Here is a 17,775-nt window from a genome sequence, read left to right on the forward strand (position 1 = left end):
CATCTTGTCTCTCCCAGAAGATAGCGTTGCCAAACAATGCCTCAATATTTCCAATCAACTGGCAAATGAAGCAAAGTCCTCTTTCATGTTAACAGTCAATGAAATCATCAAAAATTATTTAGATGACCAAAACCATCCGCATAATATAAACACACACAATTACAATGAACAAATCATCAAACATAATTTACAAAAACTAAAATGTCACATCTCAAATGATATGAAAAGACACCAAATGGAGATAATTCGGTCTAACAGAAAGTTGAATTTCTACTCAAGTTTCAAAAGAGATGTAAGCAAATCTGAGTAGCTAGAACAAGTAAAGAACCTCAAACATAGACAAGCTTTGGCAAAACTCCAATCTGGTAATCATAATCTTAGAATTGAATCTGGGCGACACTGTACTCCTAAATTACCTGAGACTCTTAACATTTGTCAGTACTGCTGTTCTAACCAAATTGAGAATGAAATGCATTTCTTATTTCATTGTGACCGATACAATAATATTAGACAACAAGTCACAAATAACATCATCAAGAAATATCCAAAATTTGATTCCTTTAATAACAGAGAAAACAATATTTCTACTTAACAATGCTGACACTTCTATTTGTAAAAAAAACTAGGTTACTTTACATATGAAGCACTACAAATAAGAGAACTTTGTAACCCTAGAACTTAAAATGAAGAATCTTGTAACTAACTATATCTATTTTTCTTTCTGGTTGCTGTTGTAATTTGTTTCGTTTTTGAATTTTTATTTAGCGATTCTGTATTTAGGTAACACCATCTATATGGGAATACCAATAAATTGTTGTTGTTGTTGTTGTTGTTGTTTCTTGTAGCTATCGTATCACCCTCTAGTTTGTTTGAATGACTAATTGATTGATATGTCATCCGCGTTCTCACCCGGGGGGGGCACTCCCAGAAAAATTGGGAGGGGGTGTGCGGCCCGCTTCCCTAACTCCTTGCCCTATTCATGATTGATGATCCTCTTTCGAGGCCCGGTCTGAGCTGCCGCTAACGATACTACATTTAGGAAATAACACACTGGCTGTGGGTAAAATTTGGGTGGCAGGGAGGGACGACTGGGGAGTAGGGGCCCAGGAAGGGGGCCCTCCTGGGGGAGTACAGATCGGGTGGTACCGGGGGTAGCCACCCTGGAATAAAAGTTGCAGACCTGCCTCCAGGGGTGAGGCCCATATCCCACAGTCCCCGGGGACTGAGGGAACCAGGAGGGGGAGCCCCTCCTGGGGGGAGTACAGGTCAGGTGGTACCGGGGGTAGCCACCTTGGAATAGGAATTTCTCCGGACCTGTCTCCAGTGGGCTAGAGCCTTACTGTGGGGTAAAGTGCAGCTAATGGGTGCACTTCCCTGCCACCGTCCTTTAATAACAAACAACAGAAAGTCACCAAAATACAAAGTCTCTGTTCGTTGCATCCTGAATGACAAGGTCTAAGGCTTGCTAAGGGACAGACAGCCGTAGCCTATAACCATTAATGGTATAATTATTATTATTATTATTATTATTATTATTTTTATTATTACTAGTTTTTATTATTATTATTCTTTTTTTTTAATAATAAGCAAATGATATCATAAGTATATACGGATATATGTTTTTCTAAAAGTAGCGGAATAGTAATGTTCAGTATCTATACACATTCTGAATTGTAGTGTCAAAGCTTGCCCCCACTTTGTGTGTGTGTGTGTGTGTGTGTGTGTGTGTGTGTGTGTGTGTGTGTGTGTGTGTGTGTTGGGAAAGACAGATTATTAGCCTTATTCATGGCGAACGTTTCTATAGATCTAAATGATTTGTTTATTCGCTGGAAGATGGTCCTAAAGCGTAGTATCAGGGGTTCAGATGTGTAGAGCAAGGGTCCCAGTCATGGGAGGGTAGGAGGGAAAAAGAAAAATCAGTGGCGAAGGATCGGCACAAACAAGAAGATTGATCATGAATACAACGAGGAGCGTGTGTTTGACTAGAGGTCAGGGGCATGAGGTGGACACGTGAGAGACATGACTGGAACCATTGATACACTGTCTTTTACAGATGTAGATAACAGTGGCCTTACTTAGGAAATGAAAGGTTTGTTGAGATATCTAAGGGGGGTGATTGTTTTTAACTGGGAATCCCTGATGGACTTTGAGATCAGGAATTGGTGGCATGTTACCCATGTTACTGGGATTTACTTATGAGCGTGACACGAGGTTCATGGTGTTACATGTCTCTGAAATAAAGTGTTACAATGCAGAATGTGTGTGTGCCTGTCTTTGAGATATTGTCTCTCAGGTCTCATTAACATCTATTTATTTATTTAACATTTCTTTATTCACGGTTAAAAATCATCAGGTAATACTAATATTTAAAATTAATACTAATAAACTACTAATAAACAGTCCATGCTAAATACTAATTAATAAAAATTGAAGTAGTAAATCCTAATTTAAACATTAAACTAATCCTGTTTTCCATGAATGCCGTGTCTAACGTTGCTTTTAAATTGATTAAAGGATTTTATCATCCTGAGATTGCAGGGTAGGCTGTTCCGGAGAGTTGCACCACTGTAACTAAAGCTATTTTTCATATAGCTAGTTCGTGGATGAGGTACAACCAGTTTGTTTTCGGAATCCCTTAAAGAATAGCGCATTCCACTACGTTTTAGAAATTTGGACGATAGGTATTCAGGAACCAAGCCATTTAAAGATTTATGTACCATTAAGGCTTTCTGAATTTGACGCTGGGTACACAAATCTTTCCAACCCAGTTGTCGTATTAGACCTTTGGCATCAGTATCATAACTAGAGGAAGTTAACACGCGAGCGGCGCGGTTCTGAAGCTTTTGTAGCCTGTCCGACAAAGTTTTACCGCAATTACCCCAGACAAGATTGCAGTAGTCAAAATGAGGTTGAATTAGAGCACTGTATATATATAAAGCAGTGTAGCTGGTGGAACAAAAGGCCTAACTCCTTTTATGGCACCAATCCCAGATGCAATCTTTTTAGACAATTTATCAATATGGGTTTGCCAAGTTAGGTTTTCGTCGATCAACACACCGAGCGATTTGACTGAGGAGACACGATTTATTGGAACATTATTAATTGAGAGCTCAAGTGTATCTGGAAGGGTACTCAATCTTTGTCTGGAACCAATCAACATAAATTCAGTTTTAGTCGCGTTTAAAGTAAGTTTGTTAGAAGTAAGCCATTTGTTTAAATTACTTAGATCGTGATTTAGATTAGACTGTATAGAGCTCAGATCAGCTCCCGCATATGTGATGTGGGTGTCATCAGCATACATCCTAGGCTGACATGATGATAAGCAGTTGGGCAAGTCGTTAATGTAAATAAGAAATAATAGGGGACCTAGGATTGTTCCTTGAGGTACCCCACATTTTAGCGAACAGGTTTGAGAAAGAGAACCATTAACAAGACATCGTTGTGTACGGCTAGTTAAATATGAGTTGAACCAGAGCTATTCCTTCAACTTCGTAAAGGTTCATTTTAGTTAAAAGAATTTCATGATCAACAGTGTCGAACGCTTTTTTTAAATCGAGAAAAACTACAGTATTAACATTTCCGCGATCGATATTAAACGCCCAACTATCGGTAGCTTCTAATAGAGCAGTAACAGTTGAATGCAATGAGCGAAAGCCCGACTGTTGTTTAGAAATTACGTCCTCTTTAGTTAGAAAGCTATATAGCTGGTCATACACGATCCTCTCGAATACCTTAGCAATTACTGAAATGACTGAAATTGGTCGATAATTATTTAGATGAGATCGCTCACCCTGCTTAAACAACGGAGTAACTCTAGCACATTTCCAATCGTCAGGAAATATACCAGAAGTCAAAGACTTGTTAAAGAGGTCAGATAAAGAGACCGAAATAAGATCAGCACATTCACGGATTAATCTAGCAGAAATGTTATCAAGACCTGTTGCTTTAGATCTAGATAATTTGTTTAGATGAGAAAAAACAATATTACTGCTAGTTGGACAGAAATGGAATGTTTTGTTGTCACAAGTGATAAAGCTAGTGTAGCTCGAATCATCATCTTGACCTATTGGAGGTATTTCATTGGCAAGTCTGGGCCCGATTGTTGAAAAATGGTCATTAAAAGTATCTGAAATTTCACTAGAATTATTGATTACAACGTCATTTACTTTTAGTTCTTTCACAGTCTCATTGCTTTTACGGCGAGATGTAAGTTCATTAATTGTTTGCAAGTTTTCTTAGAGTTGCCCTCAAATTGCATAAAAGCTTTCGAAAAATAAGATACCTTAGCAGTTTTGATCCTATTATTTATTGAGTTTCGCAGCTTTTTATACTTTGCCCAATCGCATGGATCATTTGACATAAGTTTGTGGATGCCATAAACTTAAACCTAAAATCTGCGATGTTCCCTACTCTGTTTATAACCTGACCAAAAATTATGACCTGATCCTTTAGTTAATATTCTGTTTCAGACCTGCCTTAAAATTAGTCACCTAGTTCAGGCCGATGTTAAGGCATTGTGAAGGGCTTTGTTCATGGTCTTATCGATAATGATGAAAAAGTAGCCTGTTGTCTATTGTTTGTCTTCATACATTTTTTTGGCTGATCAGATCTCTTGTGGATCCTACGTTGGTAGCGTTTATCGTATGCGGTCCCTTGCAGTTTCTGGTTTCTCATTTATGTATTTTCGGACCGTAGGTCTTTTCAGATCCGATACGCTGCGTTTTTAAGCATGGTACTGACCATGCGGTTGAATGTTTAAATGTTCAGGCTGGCCTTGTCCAGCCACATTTACTTTTTTGCTTTTCGAGACACCAATCGTGACACTTTGTCTCCTTGCGCCCCGAAACACGTGATGTGACAACGCGTGTTTCGGGGCGCAAATGAGTTCAAAGTACGGAACTTGATATATAGTGAACGGGTCACTTTGCAATTTATGTGCGTTGGCTGTTGGGCTGGCGTTACATATCTTCGCTACACAGTGCTGACGAGCCACAAGAAGGGCGAAACAACTGTCCACTGTTGCGATCCTACTTTATCGTTTCTTGTCATGTTGATGTCTCGAAACGTTTTTCACGTCGTATCAGCCTTGCAGTCTATTGTTTGTCTTCATACATTTTTTTTGGCTGATCAGATCTCTTGTAGATCTTACGTTGGCAGCACTTATCGTGTGCGGTCCCTTGCAGTTTCTGGTTTCTATTTACCATACCCTGTTTATGACCAAAACGACTGAAAAACCATACCCTTTGGGGCCGCACATACCTATATAGCTCATATAAGGTAGTACCCCCAGGCGGGGGGTACCCCAGAAAATTGGGTGGGGGTGTGCGGCCCACTTCCCAAAACACTAGCCTATTTATGACAAAAATCTTCAATTTTCCCCACCCTATTTATGATCTGACCAAAAATTCGATATCCTATTTACGACCTGACCCTTTCGTCAACACCCTGTTTCAGACCTGCCTTATAATTAGTTACCTAGTTCAGACCGATTGTTAAAGGCATTGTGAAGGGAGTTTGTAGATGGTCTTATCGATAATGGTGAAAAAGTAGCTTCTTCTAAAAAATACGTACCCCATTCAAGACTGGAGTGCTAAAACCATACCCCGTTTACGACCAAAATGGCCAAAATTGATACCCTATAAAATCATAAGGGAGCACCGCTCCCCCTCCCACTGGGGAGATAAACTAGGAGTAATCGTAGATTAATAAGGAGTGTGTTCGATATAGTGGCTGCAGTCTGTCGAGGAATGTCACCATTGCTCTGTGCTTCGATGTGCATGAGGTGTTGACTTCTAGAGAGTAAATTATAAGTAAAGATCTTTGAGATATGACCGTATTAATTCTTTGACTCGGAGAATCGGTAAATATGTGTCGTCACCTCAAATCTTATCATTTGCCGTCACCGAGCTACATAGTTCGGAGGGTGTAAGACTTATTATCTTATTCGAACAAGCACTGATCGTTTTCTGTAGGCTCGGAGGCTTTGTTTCACTTATCACGGACGCAACAGTTGTTCTCTTGTCGTCAAACGCGACCGAGTTGACAACACAGGAGTCGTACAGAAATAAATGTTAGCTACGAGACTCTTGAGTGACACTATGGCTCGCGAAACAGTCTTCACGCTACTTGCTTCAGTTTTAACTAAAACGCACGTGTTTCTTGCGCCACGCACGTGTGTTGAGGACGCCCCTGCCAAGAATATCTTCGGGGGCCCGAAATGTGACCCACTCACGAAAAATCTCGATTTTTCTCGCAGGGAGAAAGGGAAGGAGTCAGGGAGACCAAGACGAAATTAGCATGCGTTCTTGTTACTCTCGAACATAATAATTGCTTAGAAACAGAATGTGAGTATCACACATGATCCCGGGCGCATCATAAATGTTCACGGTGAGGTAACAAGCATTTTAGTGGTTGCTATTAAAACTGCGGAAACATCTTTTTCTTTTCCATTAGTGGCTCTTTACCAATCATTAATCAGGAAGCCAGACAATTTGCCATTGTATTGCGATACCTGACTCATTTGTTGCCAAATTTTTAAGTAAGTGGTCAATTTGTAAATAAGCATTTAAGGATTAAGGATTTGTGCATAGATCAAAACCTCGACGCGAATTGCCAAGTGTCGTGAAGAGAGAGTGGCAAGAGTTTGCCTCTTCCATCAGGTTAATTGATAACAAGGAATTTTTAGTAGAGTGTTGAACACCCAAATACTTGCATTAGACTTATGCAGGAAATCCACGATTAGTGAGACACAAACGTTCTTTTATTGTTATACCTTTGATAGTGTCTATATGTATGAGAACTGATATGGCGTATTGAAGTCATATTGTGATTTTACTGTTAGATGTGGCGGTGGAAGCGTTTGGAACCAACTGATTAATTTACAGATTGAAGCTGATAACCTGAGTTGCAAGCTTCCTCTTTCGAAGACAGCAGTGAATTAGGAATAGATTAAACCAGACAAGCTGCTAAATGTAAACTAGGTATGAAAAGTGTACACCTTCTATTTCTTGTAAACATCGGTAAACCAAGAGAAAATAGCATATCAAAGCACGGATTTTTCATTGCCTCAGACCAAAATAATCAAGAGCGGACATTTTGTAACATTTTGGCCTTCAGTAGATAGAAAAGGATTGTTGTGTATTAGAACAAATACTGGTTAAGTCAATGTACAGCAATAAATATTCTCGTCAGACTGCGTAAGAATAAAGATACAATCTTGAAATATAAAATGCACGTTTAAATGTTCTGCAGAGAAAAATATCAAATTAAAAAGGATTAAATTTCGAGCTGAGAAATAGACTCTCCATGAATTCATAAATATTAATAAGTTATAAGAACGAATACACTGGAGAATCCACAAAACCTGACCCAGGAACAACCTGACGCCTGTTTCTATGAGGTTTCTCTATACGCAGTAGCTCTTTTATATAAATGCCAACGCAAACACAACTAACGCTAAGGCAACTAAACACGATCTGCTTATACTGAAAACAACAATGATCAGTGATGTTTAGTGTTACAGGACAAATCACGAAACAAATGTAGGATTCGAGGTAAAAGTGGAATATATTGGGACAGCACAAAACGGTGCCATAATTGTGAACGGATTTACAAGTGAATCAACACAAATGTTTCGACATAAAGGATTTATCGTTGGCCTTGAGAGTGACATTAGTGACATGTCTTCCTTGTAGGAGTTTCGGCTAGTTGCTCTAGCTTCATCTTTCGTTTCCTTTTTCCACTTAGTTCGCCTGTTTTGGAACCATGTTTTGACTTGAGCTTCGGTTAAGTTGACTTCTAAAGCCAGCTGCGCTCGTTTCTCCTCTGTTACGTAACGCTGTTTGGCGAATTCCTTCTCCATGGTTTGGATTTGATGGGGCGAGAACAGGGGACGTTGTTTCTTCTTTCGCATGGGACGTCTTCGTTTCTTCGGCAAGATGTTTACACCTGAATGAGGAAGTAGCTGGGTTTTATTAGAGATTATTACTGATTTGAAACGATACTCGTGTAAGTTTGGCAAGTTCAAGCTAAGCTAACCGAGCAACTAACCGATCCCTGTACTTTTCAGCGACAGAGCTGAGTTGCTTATGATTGATCAGTGAAAATACTGAAAAATATCCTACTATTTTGAAAACAAAATATCTTTCCTACCATTACACAAAAAAATATACAAGGTACGAGTTTAAATTAAAAGAATTCGCTCAGTTTCGTAGGCTTGTCAATGTCATGGGACAGAAGTTATTCAGTACAAACTCGCTTCAATTACTTTCAAATGTGACAAACATGCACTGTCGGTGGGTGTAAACAGTTTTACAACATCAGCAAATACGTAGATGTTAAATTTTTTCGTAGCATCATGTTAAGATGAGACTGAAGCACACTATCATGAGCAGAGAAAGAAAAATTGGCCATTTTTTGACGAAAATGGGTAATCATTCGCACGGACAAATCGTATAAACTCTGACATAGTCTTGGCTTCCTCCTGTCAACATCGGGTGAGCTTTTTGACTCTTAATTTCACAGCCACTTGTGTTGCATTGTAAAGCAAGAAAACACCTTATAGGACACTACAAATAGTCTACAGTCGAAATAATACAATACACATTTGTACACACGACCAGAGGCACACACGGCAAGAAGCAAAACATTACATAACTTGGATTTTTACGAAACGAAAGATCACTCATTGACCTGACTGGACTGGTAAGGAAACCAAAACAGAGAGAGCGCTAAAATAGCCCTTTCAGAGGATTGAAGTTAACTTTACACAATTCATTCCACATGTCGTTCAACCTGTGTAAAGCCGTTGGAAAACAGATTACCTCTCCTGACAATTATAGATGGTTACAGTATGTGTTCGCACAGCCTATTCGCGACTTGCTAATCTACAAACGAAAAGTTCGGTGATTAAAATGCAAATTTGCTATGCTAAACCCGTGAATAGAAGTTGTCATTTTGGCGAGAGATCTCTTTAATCTACGTTTCCATAAACACTGCCTGTTTCTGATGTAACTGGTTAACTGAATCCACTTTGTTCCAGTTAACAGGTCATGATCAGTCCAAAGGACGTAGACCGTCATTGCCACTTACAACAGAATGCAGACCGTCACCGAGAGTTAAACAAGAATTGTAGGTTCACATAGTTGGTATGTGCCAATGGCATTCTATGGTACTGGAAACAAAATCACTGCTATTAAAATACTGTTGATTCACTCACCAATTGGAAAGAGATCGCCACCGTATCCGCAATGATGGCCAAAAGGTGCAAACCCAAAGTCTTGCCAATTCCCACGGAGTGTAAGATGTGACGCACTATCATGAGCGTAGTGATGTACTATGGGCCAAACTACTCGAGGAACAAGCGGACTCAGAGGAACAGAGTAGCTATTCTTCATTGAGTCATCCCTTACAGACCCAGTGCATTTTTCCACGGTCTCTTCTGGAAGATTTAAAATGCTTCGTATTGAAAACGAGCTATTTGAAACACAGTGTGAAGGATTAACGTGCTGAAAAGGCCAATAATTGCTAGCTCTCGACGCCATCTTGTTAGCGCGATGCGGTTACCTTAGGCGTGTAAAACAATTGCTCCTCTAGAAATAGAAAGGATTCTCTGCACTTGAGTGAAGACATGGTGGCCACGGACTCTTAAATGACGTTGTGCCTGTCACTCACAGTGCACCAATCATGGACTAATCTGAATCATCAACAATATTATGTGACCTGAGATATTTTTGTAATGATTCTTGTTACGGTTTTAATATTACCCGATGTTGCAAAGCATCATTAAACACTCCGTGTTCTTGCCTTCTAAAGATTTAAACCGCCAAGCAATGTTTGGACCTCACTTTTTGACCTCGGATAGCGTCACCACTACATTCGTACAAAAATCTCAATTGCTAGCTTTGATTTCCGTTTCCGGATTACAGCTTCGTCCGGTCGCACGATTAGCTGATTGCTTGAGAGAACTCTGAGTATCCAACACCAACCAGTGATTGCTTTCCGAAAGTTTTGAAAAGTTTGAGTTTCTGATTTAGAAGTTCAAGATTTCGAAAGATTTACCTTAAAATGAGGTAAATGTTTCCTTCCACTAATAGTGTACAACTAGTACACAAATTACGGATGCAGGGCTAGACAAAAGGTCCATAAGGAAATAACTTACACCAGTGACCACAGTAAGACAAGGGGCAACAAATTACACAGAAATATTTATTTAGATATGGCATCATTTCTGCGCATTCTGTAGAAATACCGTGTTGCTAGTGTTTTTTGTTGCGCTTGTTTGTTTTTGCTTCTTCTGTTGTTGTTGTTGTTGCAGGTGCTATAGCGTCTATACTGCTTGACTATTTATATTTGCCGCTGGCCCAATCATCTTAATGCGTGGCTATACAGTTAATGAGTGGCTATGTCAGAGCCTTACTGTGAGTTATATTGTTATATCTCTTGAGAGAGAAGAATACCTTTGTTCCTTTATAACTTTTTAAAATTTATCCGAGTGATTAATAACCTGACGTCATTTTCTCTTGATAACTGTCATATACATTTACATTTCCACCTTAAAGTCGTTGACAAGCCGATTACAGTGAAAACCCTAATAAAGAGACCCCAATCAGGCGGACACCCTGGGAGGCGGATGCGAAAAATGGCCCCGAAATTCGTCATATGTTTTCTTTTACAACAAACTCTTATACAGAAAACCCTTCTATTATTTGAACGCGGATATTAAAGTGAAAATAATTTGGTAATTTCAATTGTTAAAAACCTCGGTTAAAGGGAAGCAGTATTGGATTTCGTCTTTGAAAGATTCGATTGAAAAGTTTCATGCCCATGCAGTTATCTGTCAATAAACTCTTGTTTTGACCGCTATCAGTGCCGCTATCCAATATGGTTTGGACACATCTGAGAGATCCATTGTAGACTGGGTATCTTTATTTTCACAGCCTGCGGGACTTGACTTCAGGATAGCCTGGTTACCACATGGGGGCTTATTACAGAAACTATTGAATATCAATCGTTAAATAACCTCTGTGAAACAGACACTCACCACGGAAGAATCCGATGGCGCCGCCCAATAGAGTTTTCACGGTATAGTTTAAGGTTTGCCATCTATATAACAGAAAACTTGATTATGTATCATGTCCATTGCTGAAAGGCAACTAATAGCCTTTGACATCTTTCTCAAGAACCCTGTTAACATTGGGATGACGAGTCAAGAGACCGAGAGAGAGTTCATCATAATAAGGTATTGCCGTCTTTTACTTTGCTAGCAAAGCCAGAATGGAAAGATAAACTTTTTGGTCTGTTGGGCGCTAAGTTAAAAAAAAACTGACGACCAACTAGCTTTTATATGCTTTTTAAGACAGATCACAATTTACGTCATAGGCCTGAAACCTATTATGGAATGCACCTATGCACTTTGCGTGACATTGTTAATTTTTTTTACACTGTGTGGTTACTACAAAGACGTCAAAGCGTTGGCACAGAAGAGATTAAGGTACAACGCAATAACTTGTGGAAGAAAGCATTTAAAAGGTATGGATTTACCTTTAAAAACTAGTAGTAATCAAAGATCATGAGTGCGTTCGACACCGTCTCTTTCATATATATATACCTCAAATGACTTAACTAGCTGACTTTCAACCTCTGTCTGTTGCTAAAATCAACATTTTTCATGAACAACCGAGGTTGTACACAGACAGATATAGTGTCGAAGTCCATGCCAGTGAAGAGGTCCCCTGTATAGACTACGATGGCCGATTTGTTGTTCAAAACGTTGCGTGACGGCGCCAGTTCCCGTAGACTGGCAAAAATAGTAGGCCATCAAAATTTCATGTTTTGACGTAAACTCAGCACGAATTCAAAACGTAAACAAAAGAACGAGCTTAAACTCTGGCCTGTAAGCAATTTTAAAGCTCCCATTCGATTTGCGTTCATGAAAATCTTCTCGTTTGCCCAAAGGGAAATTCGGTTTGATTTGCACAAGTTCATAATTCGGGCTCTGCTTCTATGCCAAGTTTTGTTTGTTATTTTTACTTTACTTTCAATGTCCTGAGACTAAAGGGGACCAGAACAACATAATCATTTACATTCATGTAAAATAAAATGAACTGAACTGTTATTCACTAAGCCGTTTAATTAGCTGAACATTCTTTCTAGGTGTTTGTTTACATACGAACAGTGCGGCTTCTGTTTCCATTCATGTAACCCGCTATAACAAGCTAGACAACTCGGTAAGATGGTTCTGTAACCGCGAATCATGGCCATCTGCCGAGCTACACAACTCGGTAAGTTAAGTAATATATTTTGCCCACAGAAATCAAAGCCAGCAAAGTGAAACGACACATTTCCTCCATCGATTTACTAGTATTCAGCACAAAGCAGTGTTGGTTTTTGGTCGAAGACAAGACGGTAGACAACAGGCAGCCGAACTGCACCTTTGTGTTTGTCCGAAAAGTCGTATACATTTCGTGAAGACATCGATAAATCTTAGCTACAAGGTCATTTAACGCCATAACTCTAACTTTAAACTTCAAATACCCAACTTGCTGGTAAACAGCAGATGAACACATGGAGACGCGACGAGCACACGGAGAGGCGACGAGAATGGGCATGATGTCATTCGCCCCTGAAGAATTTGGGGGGGGGGGAGCCAAATTGGTGTCCCCCTGTAGGAGGGGGGTGACTAGGTTTTCAGATCGACGGATTTGGCCTAAAAAAGCGCGCGGATTGTGGATTTTTGCGGTAAATCGAGCGGATTCGCGGATTTTGAAAACACGGTGGATCGTGGATCAGCTGTGAATTTTGGCGCGGATTCCGGATTCTGCCCGTCTTGATGTTCGGATCTTAGGTTCTAAACGAAATTTGGATCATAGATCTTTTTTCAGCCTGGGTCGGTATGTTAATGAGTTCATCCAAATTATTTCTTTTTTCCCAACGAAGCTCATTTAAATTCTTATTGGAATTGTACTGTGTTATAGTCATCAAGCATGTTGCCTTCTTTACTATTTGTGCAAAATTAACAATGGCATTCACGTTTACCAGTTTACCTTTGAACTTTTACACTTCTGTTTCCGGATGTGGTTGTGGTTTTGGATTTGAACAAAATTATTGGCGGGTCGACGGATTTGGCGAAAAAATTGCACGCATCGGCGGATTTGCATACCCCTATTCACCCCCCTCCTATAGAAAGATAGATAGATAGATACACGGGCCTCGAATTTTTATGCATTACGCGATTAGAAATGCGTTCTGTCGGTCGAACGCAATAATGGCTCTTCATCATGTATTCAGATTATGTTACTCCTTTCCGTTGCCTTCGAGCAAATCCGTGTCCCAGTCGCAAATCTGTAGACACTTCCGACAGCTATAAATCTTTTTCTGTTAAACCAGCCGTACCTTGACAGCTGGTAATGACTGCATAGTTTATTTTTAGTAGCAAACCAGACAATCCTTAATATTAAACAGTGCTCAAAGATTAAGGAATTTTATACCTTTTAACAGTATTATAATTTATCTTAGCTCCATTACAAAAGCTAAATCGGCCAGTTGACAGAACGACGATCAAATATGGAAGGGAAAGTAAGCAATTAGGTGTCTGATTTCCAACTTGTGTTACACTGAAAAAACGATGGGCTGATCATGTCACTTCCCGCTCCTGTCATGGTAAGGAATATTTTTGTATCCTTTTGTATATTCTTGTAAATTTAAATACATATTTAGAAAATTGAGTTGAAGCGTGTGAGAACAAGACAAGTACAAGCTACGACTTTTTCTGCAGTTGTTTATCATTCTTTCAAACGATAGCTTTGTAACTCGACAGAAAAATTAACGAAAATGTTCCAATTCGTATTTTTCCTTGATACCCACACTTACATTGTAGTGTTTTAAACGTTATTTCAATTGGTTAAGCTTTTTTACATGTGCAAGCGACAGCAAACACAGTTTTCCGGCGTGTTCAATACACTATTACCATTACTGCTTTAAAAATGCATTGTTCATCAGGTATTTAACACGTTTTACTAATTACCATGACACTTCTATAAAGTGATTTTGATTTTGCATACTTTACAGTGAGCACGTTTTTAAGCAATCACAGTGCGCGTTTTTTTTTATATTTTAGATTTACACCGACATTCAAGTCTTTGGATGTAAGAGAGCAAGCGCTTTCTATAGTCTATAAGGTGGTTATGGATCTTAACAGTTCCGAACGCTAGATTTTCCTCTGTCACTGTACTATTGGTCAAGAGTGATCTGTTCTATGAAACTGGACATTAAGTGTTACACTTTTTGAGGGGAAATAGGGAAGCCTGGAATTGCCATCACAACTTACTCAACTCTCATACTCAAGAACAGTCTGCTTAGCTACAACGAGCAAAAAATGCTCATTCGGATCGATATAACAATAGCGCAACGGCCAATGTGCCACATTAATGTGGCAAGGTGGCAGCAAGTGATAATGTAGAGAGTGCCTCTTGTGGTTGGACAGATCCAGGGGAGCTGTCGCGGGTGAACCAGTGCAGAATCCATTCAGATCCATCACTCCCAAATTATTTTCCACGTGTAATCAACTTTTTGTCAGGATATCCTTGTCCAGATATATAACAATATTTTGGCGAACCTTACGTCTAAATAACTGTAAACAGCAAAGCCGGCATATTAGTGATAAGCGATGCCAACATTACTGACCCTCGAATAAACAACTGCGTCACAAAGCCAAAGAAACCGCAGCACGATTACAACATGGCGTCTACTGGTCTCCATTCCTCGGCCTTTCATCGTGTCAGTCGTTCAAGTTGTGCTTCAAATAACTCAAACTCGTTTTCAGTACGAAACATTTTGAATCTTTCAGAGGAAAAATCCTTACAGTACGCTCAAAGCTTAGATGATGGTTTACCGAGTTGTCCCGTTTTGTTGTACCTTCCGCAACTTCCTCAAGTGCCGTGGCCTATGACGCACTTGTACAATGTTGATTCTCATTGTACAGGCCTCATAAACCGGCAGCAGTTTAGGGGCGCTCAACACGATCACGATCAAAGATCGTTAACGGACAAGAAAATCCATTTAATAGGTGAGTGAGCGAAACTGAACAGGAAAGACACCGAGGGAAGGTCTACTGATCGAGCGAGTTCACTTCAACAAGCTATAGTACATGTACTCGGTTCAATCTTTTAAAAGATCTACCAGTTCCCAATATTAATTTCATCAAATCAATATGCAGAATACAGTCGTAGGTAAATTAAACTTAAAACTCAACTGATGATGGCGGGCGATGTGTGCGTTTGCTGTGACCAAGTCTTGTAGGATAGGCACATAAACACACTTGTCGTTACTATTATAATTTCGTCATTTCATAATTTCATTAACCCTTTTTTTGTCCTTTGTCAGGAATAAAGTTCCCAAATGTTCAAAACCAATCAAATGTATACCTCTAGAATATTATAATCAGTCGATTTTGATATCAAGCTGATCTGAACTACAGCTTAATAAAGAATTTAATGAATGTTCGAGAGTATTCTTGATTGCGATTTTGTACTGGCATATTATTTACTGTTTGGGAAACAAAGCAGTATTACCTTGTGTTAAGCTAAACGTATGTTTTTTGACTTTAGCTGGCGTCAATGTGTTCCCGAAGAAACGAAGACGTCCCATGCAAAAGAAGAAACAACGTCCCCTGTTCTCGCCGCATCAAATCCAAACCATGGAGAAGGAATTCGCCACACAGCGCTACGTAACTGAGGAGAAGCGAGCGCAGCTGGCTTTAACAGTCAACTTAACCGAAGCTCAAGTCAAAACGTGGTTCCAAAACAGGCGAACTAAGTGGAAAAAAGAGAGAAAAGAGATACAGCAAAACATGAATCAAACGATGAGAGGAAACACTGTCTTTCAAAGCAATTGTGCCGCCTTCGGTTTCGTGTAAACGCATGTAAGTGTAGTGCTACTATATGACGATGTTTTTAGCTGTTGTTTTGTTAACATTTGGAGACATTTACAAAGTTTATACCGGATGTTTTTCAGTCTATTAATTAGTATTTCCCTATAAAAGTTAACGTTAAGAAACAACGACGTTTCGACCGTTCGACGGTCATTTTCAAGTTGAAAGTAAAATTTTTGTGTGCGCTTTACTTTCGACTTGAAAATGACCGTTGAACGGTCGAAACGTCGTTGTTTCCGAACGTTAACTTTTATAGTGAAACCGTTTCAAAACATTTTTTGATTCGAATATTGATTAGTACCAGAGTATTCCACGATCATTTCACATTAGTTACTCACCACGCAGAGATCGAAGAGTTAGAACGGTCTTACTCTTTCAACTGTGATTTTGAGTACGACCATGGGATTATTAATAATTGTTGATCGGGTAAGAAATAGCTACTTCAGTGTCAATTTCAACTGCACAGTTGTGCAAGAGTTGTTCAAAATAGCTGTTCAAAATAGCCAGGAAAGGCGATTGGAACTGAAGAGGTTCATTAAGGATAATAAAACAAACTACTAGGAGCAGTAAATAGAGTGCAAATTTACTTTTCCGTTCCTCGTAAATTATACACCAAGCACAAAGCCATATTTTCATTATTCCATAATTGTTTTCTGCGTAGTTTGTAACAATGCAACGATATTTTAGGGCACCCGATGTTTTGGCAGTGTTGCTTTTGTCACAAAAACATGATTGCAGGCAATTTATGTTAGTATTGTATTAAACTTGTATTCGTTGAGCACGTGGTTCTAGTTGCAAACATCATGGTTCACTCCATTAATTTCAGTGTACCCAGCTCATGAAGTAATCGCTTAAATTTTGTTTTCAATTAGCTTTAGGAATTGCGAAGCTGTTTTCAACTGTCTGTATAGTGTTCAAACCCCAAAATAAGCATTTGATTCCTGTTTCTATTTCCGGCTGAAAGAAGACAAAAACGGTTTAGTAGCGTTCCACCACGCTGGTTCTTTACAATTTGCGATACTCAACATATTCCTGCTCTCATTTTCTGCGAGATTCTAGCTTGCAGTGTGTAAATAAAACTTGATTACATACAGTTTCGATATAAATGACAATAGCTCAGTAGAATAAAAGATCAATAAAAGAATATGTTGCAAATCACCAGCTGCCTGTTCTTTTAGTATTTTGGGACTGTTCTCCAAGATCTTAGCTCGGCTTCAAGTGTTAAAATTGTGTATAAATTACACTTAATTTAAATGACAGCTTGCAGGCATCTTAACACAATTTACAATAGCTCAGCAGAATAAAGGACCAGTAAAGAATATGTGTCAGTGTCCTTTTTTGTTACTAATCCTTTGGCAATTCTTTGGCAATTTATGATCTGTGAATGCCATAAGCTGAGCCGCAGACAGTTCCTGAGCAGTCAAATATCCTTGTTCCTCCAGGTTTAACATTACCTCTGTCAAGTTTTGTTAGGAAGCTATTATTTTAAAATTCCCTTCGATGTAAATAGATCGGGGACAAAGCTTGGCAGTATTCCATTAGAGACTCTCAGTTGTGTTATCTGTCTACTCTACAATACACTGGAAACGAATTTTCTCCTCTCATTCAAGATTCTCTGCTGTTCAGCCTCGGTATGATTCACAAAATAAATAAATAAATAAATGAAAACGGCAGGACTCCAGCAGGATTAAGTAAGACATTTCAACAAGGATCCTGTAAAACCGCGCGCGATACCACAAGAGAGTATTAAGAGTTTTTCATTTGGTTTGTAGTCGCTGGGAAGCTAGACTGTTCAGCAGTCCCCTATTTTTCCGTGAGATCGTAGACGTCGATCGTTGAGTTCGATG

At 39.2% G+C, this 17,775-nt stretch overlaps 2 protein-coding genes across 2 annotated transcripts; one reads left to right on the plus strand and one right to left on the minus strand.

Moving 5' to 3' along the window:
• Nucleotides 1–4,552: 4,552 nt before the first annotated feature.
• On the minus strand, nucleotides 4,553–9,832 carry LOC145487702 (homeobox protein not2-like). Its single transcript, XM_081466524.1, has 2 exons — nucleotides 9,218–9,832; nucleotides 4,553–7,947 (listed from the first exon to the last, which is right to left on the minus strand). Exons 1-2 carry the CDS (start codon nucleotides 9,540–9,542, stop codon nucleotides 7,529–7,531), a joined length of 744 nt encoding a protein of 247 aa, XP_081322650.1. The 5' UTR covers nucleotides 9,543–9,832; the 3' UTR covers nucleotides 4,553–7,528.
• A 1,607-nt stretch (nucleotides 9,833–11,439) lies between these two features.
• On the plus strand, nucleotides 11,440–17,262 carry LOC145487147 (uncharacterized). Its single transcript, XM_081465869.1, has 3 exons — nucleotides 11,440–11,529; nucleotides 13,516–15,064; nucleotides 15,606–17,262. Exons 2-3 carry the CDS (start codon nucleotides 14,737–14,739, stop codon nucleotides 15,911–15,913), a joined length of 636 nt encoding a protein of 211 aa, XP_081321995.1. The 5' UTR covers nucleotides 11,440–11,529; nucleotides 13,516–14,736; the 3' UTR covers nucleotides 15,914–17,262.
• Nucleotides 17,263–17,775: the final 513 nt, after the last annotated feature.

Source organism: Orbicella franksi, chromosome 5, assembly GCF_964199315.1.
Source record: "Orbicella franksi chromosome 5, jaOrbFran1.1, whole genome shotgun sequence".
In the NCBI taxonomy this organism is placed as follows: Eukaryota; Metazoa; Cnidaria; class Anthozoa; order Scleractinia; family Merulinidae; genus Orbicella; species Orbicella franksi.

Coding starts and splice junctions, on each gene's coding strand:
- LOC145487147 (XM_081465869.1), top strand. CDS start 14,737: ATGGCGTCTACTGGTCTCCATTCCTCGGCCTTTCATCGTGTCAGTCGT. Junction 15,065..15,605: donor CAAGAAAATCCATTTAATAG/GTGAGTGAGCGA, acceptor TTTTGACTTTAG/CTGGCGTCAATGTGTTCCCG.
- LOC145487702 (XM_081466524.1), bottom strand. CDS start 9,542: ATGGCGTCGAGAGCTAGCAATTATTGGCCTTTTCAGCACGTTAATCCT. Junction 7,948..9,217: donor TGGCGATCTCTTTCCAATTG/GTGAGTGAATCA, acceptor TTCCTCATTCAG/GTGTAAACATCTTGCCGAAG.